We start from the raw sequence: 15,188 nt of genomic DNA on the forward strand, positions 1-15,188 counted from the left end.
CAAGGTAAACCCTTGACTCCACCTAAGCTTTAACTTAACCAGTTCAGCAGCTGTTAAAAGCTGCGTGCCTTGTCCACTCTGGACTTTTAGAAGAGTTAGTTAGAAAGTTGGCTAACATGTTCTAGCAACATACCTTTAAATCCTAGTCAGGACAAGACCAAAGATTACCTATCACTATCATCTTGCTTGTTTTGCAGCTATTCTGAAGGCTCCATCTTGCAGTGTTCTATTTCATTACTCCTACTTTTCAATCTGTATCTGTAAGCTCTTTGGGACAAGGGCAGTGCTTTAGTATGTGTCTCTGTACCACCTAGCATCAATCCTGATTGCAGCATCTGGTTGGTAATGTAATAGGCACTACTAAAAATATTGAACAGCAGTCACTGTCTCGTACCGTGGTTTCAGTGATGCAATTTGAGATAACATACGGTAAATATGGGCACACACCTCTACATCTCTTTGTTCAGACCTGGACAGTGTGCTGACTCCACTCTTGTGCTCTGTGCATCAGTACATTAAGTCAGCTGAAGCATTCTCACTCAAAGTCCCTACATCTGAACATCAAGGGGAGCTGTTGGCCTGGCTTTTCCAGCAGAGGTCCATTAACTCTGAAACTTCTTTCCCTCATTAATCTGAGAGAGGCCAAAGTTTGATTTCAGATCATGGGCTGGTATAAAGGTCCATTCATTTACTCAGGCTTTGGTGTGAGTGGTGAGAAGGGTCCACTGTTTGTCAACCTGTCTCCTTTCACAAGCACAAAATCTCACTTTTTAAATGCAAATAATTCACAATGTTCCACCACGCATCAGTTGGAAGCTAGATCCAATATATTAGCAATGACTAGATTTCACAGTGCTATTCATAGATTCATAGATTCTAGGACTGGAAGGGACCTCGAGAGGTCATCGAGTCCAGTCCCCTGCCTGCATGGCATTACCAAATACTGTCTAGACCATCCCTGATAGACATTTATCTAACCTACTCTTAAATATCTCCAGAGATGGAGATTCCACAACCTCCCTAGGCAATTTACTCCAGTGTTTAACCACCCTGACAGTTAGGAACTTGTATGCCATCTATTAAATGACGGTTGTCTATGAACCTACAGTTTTGTGTGTTCAGCTTCCTAGACAGGAAGTACAACCTACTGGTTCAGACACAAGACTGGGAGCATCTCTGTTGCACTTTCCCAGTTGCAAAAATTGAGATAATACTTATTCTACCTGAGCAGGCTGTTGGGACAGCTAATGTATTAAAATGTATGAAGTACTTGTGAGATTTCTGGATGAATATACAATGTGCTATTCCTATTAGTAAAACTAGACTGAGCCTTAACAAAACCTTCAGCCTGACAGAGGACCATGACAAAATCCCAAAGAATGTCAATGATATTTGTCATTCATCGTATGGTATACGGCATCCCAGCACAATATTATTGTACTGAGCATTGGGGCGGCAGCACTTCACCCTGCTAATTTAGTCTTCTTGTGAAAAGTACGGGACCGAGAGCCAGGAGACTGAACAGATCCTGCGATGTAGCCTTCCCTGACAATGTGTCTCAGCCCTGAACCGGAAGAATTACTCCCAGACAGATAAGAAGGTAATTCACTTCTCATATATATTCAATCTAGGACCCCTCTACCGAGTGCCTATTATAGGGGGGAATTTTGCAATGTGCACCCGTCTCACAAAGGTCAGAAGCTAACTGGTGGCAATGACTTTAATTCATTGCTCCCCTGAACTGAATTTGAAATGTCAACCTACAAGGTAAAAAGCTTCACCTCATCTTATTACTAACACCTTGAGCATCCTGTCTCCCTGGTATCAAGGAGAACAAAACAAACAAAAAAAAGGTTGCTTTATACAAAGCAATCCCTGGTCTTGCAGTCTGTTTTCTTCACACAATTCCCATCCAATCATTCCCCCTCACCCCCTCAGAGTTTAAGGCGTGTTGGCTATGCTGACATCAGTGACTGGCTCCTGGGGCTGTGAAGACAGCTGTTGCTACTCCTGCTCATGGCCAAGAGCCAAGTCTCTCTGCCTTTCTGGTGATGCTCCCTCCTGCTCCCCCTCCCTCCCTTGCCCTCGGGCCCACATGTCTGCAGGGTGGGTGAAGTGGTCACTGGCAGCCTTTCCAAGCAAACTGAAGCAGAAAGCTAACTTTCATTCCCAGCCTCAGATCAGATGCAATCAAAATGTTAACCCCAAGTTTTGGCTGTCATAAGTGAAACAACCGTATTTTCTTACCAGACATCTGAGGCCCAAGTTGTCCTTATGACAGGTCACCTTTATATGACAATCCACCACACCTACCCTATTGGGTGGGTATCTTTTTTGATGCAGATACCAGGGAGACAGGATGGCTGTAGGTTGCCATTTCAAATCCATGGCAACAGAGTGCATTCTCTGGGGTAGCTGCTTTGTACAGCACCACTGCTTATTCTGCCCACAGAGCAGACTTAACCAGACCAGGGAAGGTCACATGAGCGTAAGGGGATTCCTCAGTGATGCAGAGACATTGTAGGGCCTCTAATGGTATTCCTCCTTCACCCTACAAGCAGCACTGTGGGGACAAACGGGTGTGGCTAGAGAAGATGGAGCCAAGTCAATCCTTAGCTGCTGCATTTTTGACTACTGGTGACCATTTGCAGCCAGCACACCTAGAAAAGGGAGATAACTCGCACTGCATCAGGATCAGGGGAATGAAAAAAAAAAAAAAAAAAAAAAAAATCTTTAAGGCACCTTTGTTTTTACATCTTCCCGCCTGCACACTGTGGCTCTGCAGCCCAGGCCCAGTATGCCACGTTTAACAAATTATGCACAAAATTTAAAAAAAAGTGTGAGTTGTTGAAATACTACAGTTTCTGTTTAGATATTGCAGACATTGCATTTGAGTTTTTGTATACTTCAGCTCTCTAATTAACATAATTTTAAAGAACATAGCAACATTTACTCCAGTGTTTCTTCAAAGCCACTTCCCAATGTGCCAAATTCTGCAGCCCTTTCTCAAGTTGAGTAGTGTTTACTCAACTAGTCTCATTGGCTTCAATGTGTGAATAAGTACAAAGCATACAGTGAGCATGGGTTGCAGATTCTGTCTCTTATCACAAATAACTTTTTTGAAAAAGTAAAAGTAGGCCCTAGTCCTAACAAAATTTAATTTAACTTAACCCACAAGTAGTTTGACTGACTTTAATGAGACAACTCATATGAGTAAACTTATGCATACATTTAAATGTCTGTACGATTAGGGGCTGGCACAAGCAACAGGTATCATGACCCTCTCCTCATCCCTTTGACACACTAAATCCCTAACATGTTAATGAACAATATTTGTGTCCGAAAGGGCTTTTTCTGCATTGCTACAAGTTAGAGAGTTAAAGAAGATAACCAACACATGCAGAGCAGATTTTACATTCACGTATTTCTTAAAAAAAAGTCTCATTATTATTAAAGAGAATTGCCAGGAAAATGGAAAGAGGGTAGGAACAGCTTAGGCTCCTGACGCTCAGTTTATCTGGACTAAAAGGAGTACCAGTAATGCAAATACATAAGTGCTGCACATCAGACACAATACGGCTAACACCTTGAGATGCCAGGAAGAGAGACACCTATAAAATAATTTTATTTACAGTAAAGATTAAAAACACTAAACATTAAAATGGTTATTTGTTACACTTGGAGATTAATAAAACTATTGTATATTACTTAAAGAAAAAAAATGTGTTATAGACATACACAACTCTCAACCACCTTCCCCAGCCCCAGTACCAGAATGGAAAGGGGCTGATGCAAACATAAGAAAGAGTTTCTAGAACAAGCCAGTCAAATTCATTAAAGTCTTCATTAACTCAGCAGGGCAAAACCCATTCCTGTTTTCGGAGCTTGTTACAGCAACATGACTAAACATGCTCAACAGTCCAATTTGATAGGATGCATCCATTTGCTAAAGCTAAAGTTAAAGGAAGATGCATTTCTGTTATATATGGCACCAATGCTGTCACACGGTTTTTCAAAAGATGTTTAGAAAATAAACCTGCTGCATGCATTCAAGTCATAGAATCATTGGCCTTATAAGTCTTTAACCTGTACTTGCTATGCACCGTGGGCAAATATCTGACATCAGCTTATTCCAGCTCTAGTAACACTGAACTGCATTTGACTGGGAGAAACCCAGACACAATGGAACGCTGGAGTTCTGAAACTCAACTAGTTAGTATTAGTGTCACATATATTACCCTTTGGTTTGGTTTAATCCAGGTAACCTGATTAAAATGGAGCCTTCTCTAAGGGGGTCTGTTTCTAGTGATTTCCATTACTCAATATACTTTCACACTTTATAAACCAGGATATATGATATACATTCTAGCTGGCATGCATTTTTTTTTAAATCTTAAACGTGAATTATTTATGCTGCACCCTAAGGAATTAAAGTTAGATTAGGTTTTGAATGGAAAGAGTGAATATTTTAGTAGAATTCTGTACTGTACCAACAATGTGATTATTGAGGGAATGGCATACTGCTCTATTCCCAGTTTCTTTCTCAAACCTCTACATGTCAGGATTTTAACGCTTAGCATGTTTACATCAGGGCCTAAAACAACACAAACAAACCCAATGGATGTGCAATGAAGTTTTAAAATATGCACAGAATTTTTAGGAGTATACTCGCTGCAAAACTTAAAAAAAAACAAAAACTACCCAACCTAAAGATTATTAACCATGTATATTTACTGATGCCACTGCATAGAGAATCAGCATGTCTTTCCTTTATGCGTGAACAAAGCGTTCATGAGAAGTGCCGAATTCATGCAACCAAAATCCTCTGTTTATATACACAAGCCAGGGTGGTAGTAGTACAAGATTAGGACAACCTCCAGGGGTATGAGGGAAGTTATTATTAAATATTTATATTGCAGTAGTGACTACGAGGTCATATCCACATTGTGCTAGACACTGGACAAACGTGGTAAATGTATGAGAGTCCCTGCCCCCAAAAATGTATAATCTAGGAATTAAGATATAAGAGGTGGAGGAGATAAACAAGTTGGCAGAAGTCAAAGAGGAAGAAAGGATGGGTTAAGCAAAAAACAAGAAGATAGGATATTTTAGCAAGTAGTTATTCAGTATCTATGCCCTCCTTCAATTAATCCATTATATCGCTAACTTCTCGGCTAAGTCGGCCAATAAGGTGACAGAACCAATTTTGGTGATTTTTTTTGCTATGTCTACACCTACACACTGGGAAATACTAGACTGAGTACTAAAGGAACTCATTTCTGGATTATTTTGGCTGTTATTGAGAGAATATTTGTAGTAACTTATGTTACATTCATTTGCATTGGTCATCTGGACTATTCAAAGAACATCTGACTCTCTCTCTCTCTCTCAATAATCAAATACTAGTTAGCATTTGTGGAAGGAGCTGCTGTATTCAAACCGCTTGCTAGGAACGGTTACTGAGCATGTGACAGGTACGCGTGGTTGTGTTTGTCCCATCCAACATGAACAAACTATTTTTGGTCCAAAGACTTTTTACTGTACATTTTAAAAAGGAAGCACAATGAGCACAGACATGGAAACATTTACTGTAAGTTAAATGAGTGAGGCAGAACATGCAACAGAGCAGCTTCCAGAAAACCAGGTCAAATCAGGAGCCAGCAAATACTTCCTCAAGAGGTCACTCAATATCCTATATGGCCACGCAACATCTACAGTATAGCTGACTGAGAGTACTATATGTGCTGAATATTACCAGATGCCTACTAGTTTTCAATCGCATACAAATAGTGGATTGAAAACCCACACACTGAAGGATTTGGAGTAAGAGCTACTTAATACTGGAAATAAAAACTTTGGCCCAAAACAAGCCCCTTAGACCTATACACAAAGAGAAGAATCTCCCATGTGTATCTCTCACTCTTTCTCCATGGAAGGCTGGATCCTTGGGACACACAGTCTCCCTATCATTCCCCACAGGGAAACCACTGGAAGGTTAACGCAGCCTTTGGGTTGCAGAAGATTTTTCTAGGGACAGCTGTGAATGGAGCTCCACTGCCAGGGAACCAAAATGGGGAAAGACATTTTGGAGGCAACATAGAGGCAAATGGTACCCATGGCGGCTGTCAGGTGGAGAGGGCTACGCAGGAATAAAAAAACCCCACAACATATGTTCAACATGGCCCACTTAATATTCCTGTGAGAACCTTAACTTTAATTTCTGACTTTTGAGCATTTAAGATGTCACCTTAGCTTTTTTCCCCTCAAGGCGGAAAAAGAACCATGAAAAATCCAGAGCAACTAGACTTAAAGAGCTTACAAATTCCACCAGCTTTGAAAGCAGAGCTTGAAAACTGCCTGAATTGCAGTTAATAGGGCTGCAGAGTTTACAGATTCTGTTGGTTCCCTCCTGCAGTGTTTAAAATGTGCATGGCTTCCTTACAAGCTACTAGGCATCCACTATGACATATGGATCACTTCACCCTCTACTCAAATTTAGTCTCTAATTAGGGACAGCATGGCAGTCATTCTGTCCATAGCAAAGCTACAGAGCGGTCTGGTCTTTTTATAAATAAAAAATAGTAATAATAAAGGTGAGAAAGGAAAGAAAAAGTTTCTTCCATAAAAGTGAAGGGAGTTTAGGTGGACAGAATGGAGCAAATGCTGCAGATCTTAAATGGAGCAGAGTTTCCAATGACTTAAACAGGAGTTCTGCTCAATCACAAACCACAGAAATTACCTAAAATTGCAACAGGATGAGGATAGTGATTTAATACGTTTACTGATTCAAACATTGCTATGGGACCTTAGAGGGTAGGAAAGTAACTTATCTGCCATGAAAGTTGTTGTGGGATTAGTTACCAGAAGCTGTCAGGGCCTCAACTTTAAGTCTCATTTGGAAGTCATATGAATGTACAAACTGACACATATTTGGGCCATCTCATTAGGAAAAAAACAAATGCTATCTTGAGATGTTAAAAATTCTCTCTTGAGAAATAGATCATTAGTTTCAAATAGCATAAAGTGTAAATTACATCTACGCAGAAAAGCACTTGTTACCCCTCATTTAACTTATACCCCACATCTGGGGAGTGTACCTTGCATTTGCAAATGGAAGATCTTAATAATCCATTAGGCCTTGTCAACTTCTAACTTCTATAGCACTCAATTATTCTTACAGTAATTTAGTATCTTAATTTAAACAAACCAAAAAAAAAAAAAGTTTTATAAACTATGGTGAAACATTCAAGCTGTGACACAAATTACTAGAGTAAAAAGAATATTGGATAACAACTGTTGGGGGGGGGGCTGTACAGCGCTGCAACTTGCTGCGCTCAGGGGTGTGAAAACGCATCCCCCCCCAGAGCACAGCGAGTGCAGCGCTGTAAAGTGCCGGTGTAATCAGTGCCTGCAGTGCTGCACGCTGCAAGTGCAGCGCTGCGAATCCCCAAGTGTAGCCAAGGCCTTAGACAGGGCAACCACATTAAAAGTTCATCGCCATATATTGCAGGCATGCAGTTCCACAGACATCAGAGTAGAGTTCCACACATGGATGCAGAACAGTACAGGGTCATAATATCTTGGCTGCTTCTCAGGTTTTCAAAACACTAAAAGAAATTAGGCATCATAATGACTTATTTATGTCAAGACAAGCCCTTTTTTCTAATCTTAGAAAAACCCACCTGATTTTAGTAAATTCCTTCCTGCTTCCCCCAACCAAATCTGACAACTGTGAAAATTATTTCTAAATTGATCCCTCCCACCCTCAAAAGGAAATAGAAGAAAGATCTTGTTTATAATTTGAGAGAGATCAAGTTGATCTGATTGACAGGCATTGTGCCTCCAGGAAGATATCTTCCTCCACGTCTCACATCTTCCTCCAAACTGATGTGATGAAAAGACGAACAAATCCAAGTAATCCACCAATATTAGCTAAAAGCTCTTTTGCACTACGCTAAGACCCTATGCTAACATTTAAGTAGAGAAATTCAAATAACTACATTTAATATTCTTCCATGACAAAAACCGATGGTAATGCAAACATTGGGGTGGAGAGAAGGTTGTAGTTAAAGGTCTTAATCTAACAACCCTCAGAGTACCTATTTAGTATACAAGTCTAACTAGGTCTTGGGGAGAGGGTTTCCAACAGCTTTTCTCCGCCTTGTTAGTTCCATCCTCATGGAGTTCAGGGAGTCTACAGGTGAATCCTCATTAAGCTATTCAGCTGCTCTGTCTCTAGGACTTTACAAAGGCTTTCAAATACTTGTTTCAATCACTCCGAATAAACAGTCTCCACCCAGTCACCCACTTCTTTTGTCTAAAGCACCTATTCACAGACAACTACTGTACTGATTGGTAGGCAGGCCAAACCGAAAGCTGAAGTACCATTAAAAACAAGATTCACCGGAATGCCTCCAGATTGCTAGAGGAAACAGAGGTCCAGATTCCATTCTGTTACATCAGGGTAATTCCAGACAAACTCCACTGACCCAATAGAGCTCTGCCAATTTTACTCTAGTTTAACTGAGAGCTGAATCTGGCCCACACGTCTTATCGCCCTTTCCAGGCTAGAACCAATGCCACTGCTATGGGAGTGTGAAAATGAGAAAATCTTTTCAAATTGCCTGCTAACTGGACTTTTTATTTCACAGGAAAGCAATATTAATATTAGCATCAAAGCAGTTAATCATTCATGTAAGCACAAAAACAAAGAACAGGATGCTTTAGTTCTGCCTTAAGAGTTGTAGCCTCTCAAATCATGTATGTCCTGCCTTAAAGTGTTGCTATATGAAACAAATTGATGGCCAGGGTGGGGTTGAAAGAACTTTTAAGGTGGGAAATGCTAATGACTGGTTTGCATCCAAGATGTACCATCATCACATTTCTGCACTGAACAAAGGAAGTCAAATCTCCTCCAACTCCTGATCAGATTTATCCCATAGCACTGTACTTCCCAGCCCAGCCCATCTATTTTCATTAGTAATTAAACACTAATGACTGAACCTGACCAGACAGAGCTAAGCAAATTTCTGTTTTTCCCATGGAAAGTGATATCAAACTTTTCAGCACATCATCAAAAGTGAAAGGTGGGAGAGTGGGATTTCTACTCAGTCTGGATCCCATCCCCCCTAAAGGAATATTTTTCATCCATAACATCTTTGTATATGGTGATTGAAATATAATCATTGTAACTGCTGTTTTAACTAAGATACAAGAAATGGAAAGTAGACCTTTTACAGTCCTCAGAATAGCTAGTTTTAATTTTCAAATTAACAAATCAGATCTCCCAGCCAACAATAAGAAATTGGCTAGTCCCATTGTTTCCTTGAAGAGAACACTCTTCCTCCTCCCAATTCTATATGTGATCTCCCAAGACATTTCTTGGCAAGTTTGTAGGGTATATGAACACCATGCTCATAATTAAAATTATATGAAGAGAACACAGTGCAAACAAACTCTGCCCCTTTTCAAAGCTTCAGTTTGCTCTCATGAAATGCATTCTAAAGTTGTGATGGGGGGCTGGAGGGAGGAAGGAAGGAAGAACATTGGTGATAATGCAAACTATGAACCAATTTGGTTTGAATTCAGAAAGGAGGGGAAAGAGTAACAGATATGAAAGGCAGGCATCCTCACTACTTTCAGCAGAACTTAAAATAGTACTGCCAATCTCCTCTAAGAGAATGGAACGATTATCAGTTGGGGGGGGGGGAGAAAAGTATTGTCACATTATCACGGAGACTGTGGATCGTGACATGTATTCATAATAATGGTCCAGTAATATATTTCTCTCTTTTCAATTAAAATCTTGCCAATATTTAAAGAAAATTATGTCATATGATTTGATTTCACATGCTTTAAATCTGTAAATCAATACAGATGACAATTTTAGTTAAGAGGATTTTCTGTACAGAAAAAGATCTAAAACTTTTCTAAACAAAACCGAATGTACTTGTTTTCTGCTTGTTGCTGCAAAATCTTTGGTGCTGCTTTTTCCAAGTCTGTCTGCACAGGCTGCTATCCAACATACATCAGTTGCTCACAGAGCAATGAACAACAGATAACTCTTCAAGGACATTTGTAAAGGGCACAAATCAAGGGCCAAATCCTGCAAACACTTAGGCACATGAGTAAGTTTATTCACATGAGTAGTCCCAATAGGCTATTTATGTGAGTAAATTTACTCATGTGCCTAAATATTTTTCCAAGATTTCACTCCAAGATCTTTGTCTGACACGTAAAAAAGAACCACTGTAAGTAAACTAAAAATTTATTTACAAACTTAAAAAGAACAGAATCCCTTACAAATACACTTGGGTTAATTTTAGCATCCTTCTGTTTAGCTGCTTAGCAACACTTATCCTATGACCTTCTAAGCACCACCTACTTTTACAAGGGATAATGAATATAACCAAAGGGATTTCTCTCTCTATTTTTGTAATCTATACAATGCAAGTACAAGATTAATTTTTATTTCAAGAAGAATTCCAACAGACCAAACTATGTTTCTAATTAACAGAGTTTTCACTAATTAAAGGAGAGTAAAGTCATGGTGCAGCTATGAACATACTGTGCCATTAATCCAAACAAGTGAAAAAATCCTTAAGATAAAAAACAAAAGCATTGCAGAAAATAAAACTGAGAAGTTTTTGTAATATGTTGTGTTCACCTTGGCTATTAAAAGGAGTTTATTAAAATTACTATTGACACACAACATAGACATTCAGCTTTTTCAATCCTGAAACTTCAGGGATCTCCTGACCCTCAAATCCAAAATAAAGACCATATGACCAAAAGGTCACTGAATGATGTAAACAGTTAAGAATGGATGCACCACCTGTACCAGCTGAGTCAGACTGAGACATTCAACTATACTGAAATCTGCTAATAACTTAAACTTCAAACTTCGGAGAAAAGGACAGCTAAGCTTGTGAAACTACATTTTAAAGCATGTGTTCTATTCTGTTTTAATACTAAAAAACACAAGTTCCCTATTGCAAGAATAAAGACGTTTTTATAAGAAATAATAATGTGGGAAGATTGTTAAAGAATAGATAAATTAATGGCTAAAGAAAACTATTGATTGGTAAACTGAAGAGATGACAATTTAAAAAAAAATTGGTTTCCTATGAAAATAAGCTTGTAGAAAGCCTACAAAACTGTCTAAATGATGTGTTGTTTTTTTAAAGCTACAAGATACCAGTCAAGTTCTAAATGTGAATGCCTAATCAAAAAGAGAGAAAAGCACCAAGATCAGACCAACTGCATTGTACCAAGTAAGGACATTAGGTGAGCTCCCCACTGAATGCTGAAAAGAAGTGTTGTGGTAACCTGACTGATTGGATGATGGATCCATGCTGTTTCTGAGTTTCTAACACACAAAGGAATCTATTCTCCCATGGATGTACCTAACTCCCGATGATGCTAATGGGCATTATGCATGCACACCAATAGAATATACCCCTAAATCTTCAAAGGGAAAATTAAAACCTAAAACAAATATGTCTGGCCTGGCCATGAGTCACAGCATCCCTCTCTCACACACCCAAAAACTCTGTGGAAAAAGGGAACTGTGGTAACATATTTTATGTGCTTCAAAATAGTAGGTCTCAACACAGAACTTCAACCTTATAATAGAGGTTTCCACTATAAACTTCAGAGATGGCAGGCCAATTTATGTCTTTGACAACTCCTACTGTAGTTGTTAAAAAGCAATTACTTGTTTTAAAAAGCACAGTAATTGAATCTAGGGTCTGAATTAGAAGGGCTGGAGAAAAGGACTAAAATTATTTTCTCTCTCCCACACTATCCCAAGTCACATTTAGATACTAGTTGAGTATGTAGTTTAACAGAAGCACATAACCACACTTGATCTTATCTAAATCATAAGACATGCAAAATAGGATGGTGAAAGTTAAGATCTACTTTGGTTTTTTTCAAAAATCACTTCAATAGGCTCCTCATAGGATTAAAGCATCTCTTTGCTCTTTTCAGCTATCACCCATCCTAGGAGCAAAAAACAAAACAGAACAAAAACAAATTCTCCCCATCTTTTCCACTGATTTTCCTAAATGATTCAATCTAGCCTACAGAGGAAGAGAGAATTTCGATATTAAATCAACCAAACAGATCTGCACTTTTTTTTTTTTTTTTTAAGAAGAACTCTCTTTCCACCCCACCCATCTCCCAAAAAGAAACTATGTGTGAGTGAGTACTGGTGGTGCTGCTGCTGGTGGTGGCTCTGAAGCCGTGTAGAATTTCGTAATGGAATGTGAACTGCTCATCCGGATCTGGGCTCGCGTTCTGTCTTCTACCCAGTAAGGAGCAGGGGAGGACAAATCTGCTGAGCAAGGAGAAATACTCTCCTCCTCTTTTATAACCCATCAAGGATGCATTGCAGAGCGCAGGAAGATAATGTAACTCAGAGGTAAAAAAAAAAAAAAAAAAAAAGAGGGAGGAGGGAGAGAGAAAGAGCCAGAGGAAACTTATCAACGACATGACAAAGTTCAATCCACCACCCTCCCCTCCCTTCCCTTCTCTAAAAAGTTTAAGCATCTCCAACTAGTCTCCGTCTCCGGCTACCCTACTCTGCCCGACAACAAGATGCGTCTGTCTTGGGAGCACGATGTTGCACAACTAGAAAACTGAAGTTGAGTACAGAACACAAGCCACGCTTCCCACTGCTGCTTCTCCCTCCCAGCCACCCTTATTACAGAGTGTAACAAGTCCAACTCTGGACATGGTGCCAAGCCCAGCCTGTGCAGGCTCATTATTTGTTACACTGAAGGGAGAAAGAAGTGCGGGGGGGAAAAAGGGGAATCAGGTTCTTGTAGTAGTTGACTACCAAGCCCAAAGGAGGAGGATCTGCATCCTCATTGCAACTCCCACTTAGCCAGAGAGAGAAAATATGCTGATCAACAGAAGAGAGAAGAGGAAAAAACCTCTCCCCTGCTTCTTAGCAACGATTAAGGTCGCTGTTTCCTAAGAGACGAGTCTTGACTAGTCCGCATCAACATGGGGGGGGGGGGGATAGAGAGGGGGAAAACTTTGCTTTACAAAAGGAAGTCCTTATTCCAAGAGATCTTAAAACTTACGTTACTAACACACACACACACACACAAAATTGCAACACGAGTAAAGGATAAAAGTTGGAGTGCGAAGAAGAGAAGTATGCAAGATCTGGTCCAGCAAGCGAAGGATTAGCTAATATACCCCGTTTTAAAAGAACTGGCAAAAGTAAATATGATCTGAACTATTTCCCCTATTTCGGATGCTGCCCAGGCTCCTTCCTGTACTCGTGACGATGTGTGTGTTTCTTTCCTCCTACAATCCACATCACACACACACAGATGTGCCTCTGCCACAGCACAACGGCAGGGGAAAAAAAAGAAATACAAACACAACACTCCTCTTTTTTTTTTTTTAAATAAGTGTGAAAACTCCAGATACTTCTTTTAAAAGAAGCGACCCTGAGTTTGTAACTTTACAACAACAAATAAAGGCCAGGAAGGAGAAAGGACACACATGATCATGCAAGGTCCCCACCTCCCTCCCAAGGGCGGAGGGGGGTTGAGAAGAGAGAAAGAGAGGTATCAAAGTGCAAATTAAAGACACACATGGATGCTTCGATTCATCAACGAAACAAGGCGAAAAGTTAGCAAAGAGATGTACAGAATAAAACGTTTTCTACCTTGAAAGAGGAGCCTTCATCTCACGTTTTTTAAATCCAACTCCCCCCCCCAAAAAGGGGGGGATAAAAATGAAAAAAAGTCTAAGGGAAAGGGGGGTCTATAGTTTAGGAGGAAGGGATGAGTTGGGTTAAAAGAGGTTTCTTCCTCGCAGCCGTATCCAAATTGTGGTGGTTGCTGGTTAAAAATAAACTTTGCAGCAGGAGGGGGAGATGATCTGGCCAGATTCCTGAGCTCAGACGGTTTAATATGGATGAGCATCAGGTCCTGCTGCAGGCAAAACGCTGCTGCTGGTGCTGCTGGTTGGTAGAGAGTCTGCAACAGGGAAAGGAGGGGGGAGGAGAGAAGGAGCAAAGGAGAGAGAGGACAGGAGGGAGGAGCGGGGGGTGGGGGTGGAAGGGAAGAGGGAGGCTACACAAGCTCATCATCATCTCCACCACTGCCAGCCAAACTTTTTTTCTTTAAAAAAAAGGAACCCAAGAAAGCCCCCAACTTCTCACTCTTTTTAAAAAAGTTGATCAAAAATGAACTTTTCTCTTGAACAAAAAATTGCAACTTCCTAAACCCCTCTCTCCACCGCCCCTCCCCAAAAGTTTTTTTCCCCTTTAAAAAAAAAAAGACCCTCATACTTAGCCACTGCTGCTTCTTTGTAACAGAGTTAAGAGCATAGGTAGAAAGGTCCGGTCGTACTTACGCTTGCTTTTGCTGGGGCTGGGCTGTTTGCGTCGAGACATGATGCACTGATGATGGGTTGGTGAAGGGGGGGGGGGGGGGGGAAAGAGACGCAAAGTTGTTCCGGAAAAAGGAATCAAAATGGCGTTTCTGTGGATGTGCAAAGTTCATCAACTCCACAGTAACTTCCCTTCCTCCTCTTCTCCCTGAAGGGGGGAAGATGGGCACAGTTAGGGACCCCTCCACCTCTGCAGCGGTGTTGTGCGGGCGCCCCCCCTCGCGCACACTCTCCCTCTCCCCCGCGCGCACGCACACACACACACACACACACACTCGCGGCTGTGCCTCGCTCCCTCTCACCCTGATAAGTAGACACATCACGTGTTGCTCCTGCTAGTCTCCTGGGGACGTGTTACTCAGGCTGCCGCTGCTACTATAGCAGCCTGTTGCAAGTAGCAGCATCTCTAGCTCTCCCCTCGGAGCGGGGAGGGGCTCCGCCAAGGAGAGAAGTGAGCGAAACTTTTTTTTCCTCTCTCCTCCTCCTCCACCCTAGTTGCGTGGAGTCAGCTTCCTGCCTAGAAACTTTTGCGAGCTGGCAATTCCTAAATAGGGAGCCGCGGTCCCCTCTAATCGGAGGTGATTCACATCAACAGAGAACAGGCAACTTCTCTAGCAAGTGAGAGGTGCGCGATGGGGGTGGGGTGGGGGAGCCACCAGACTAAAAAGGATCTAGCTAGTAATGTACCATCTGGCTGCTGCTCCCCTCCATTACAGAGATCCAGTGGTAAGGAGGAAACGCTGCTGCTGCGCAGAGCAGTTGAGTGCTGGTGG

General features: G+C 41.0%; 1 protein-coding gene across 1 annotated transcript in view; it reads right to left on the reverse strand.

The window, feature by feature from the left end:
- RREB1 (ras responsive element binding protein 1) overlaps window positions 1-14,767 on the reverse strand; it is a 142,441-nt gene extending 127,674 nt beyond the window's left edge. The window contains 3 exon segments of the mRNA XM_054018267.1: window positions 14,380-14,438; window positions 14,440-14,563; window positions 14,718-14,767. Coding sequence (XP_053874242.1) covers window positions 14,380-14,438; window positions 14,440-14,528 — 148 coding nt within the window. The 5' untranslated portion in view covers window positions 14,529-14,563; window positions 14,718-14,767.
- Between the last annotated feature and the right edge of the window lie 421 nt (window positions 14,768-15,188).

The sequence above is a fragment of the Malaclemys terrapin genome, chromosome 2 (assembly GCF_027887155.1).
Source record: "Malaclemys terrapin pileata isolate rMalTer1 chromosome 2, rMalTer1.hap1, whole genome shotgun sequence".
NCBI lineage: Eukaryota > Metazoa > Chordata > Testudines > Emydidae > Malaclemys > Malaclemys terrapin.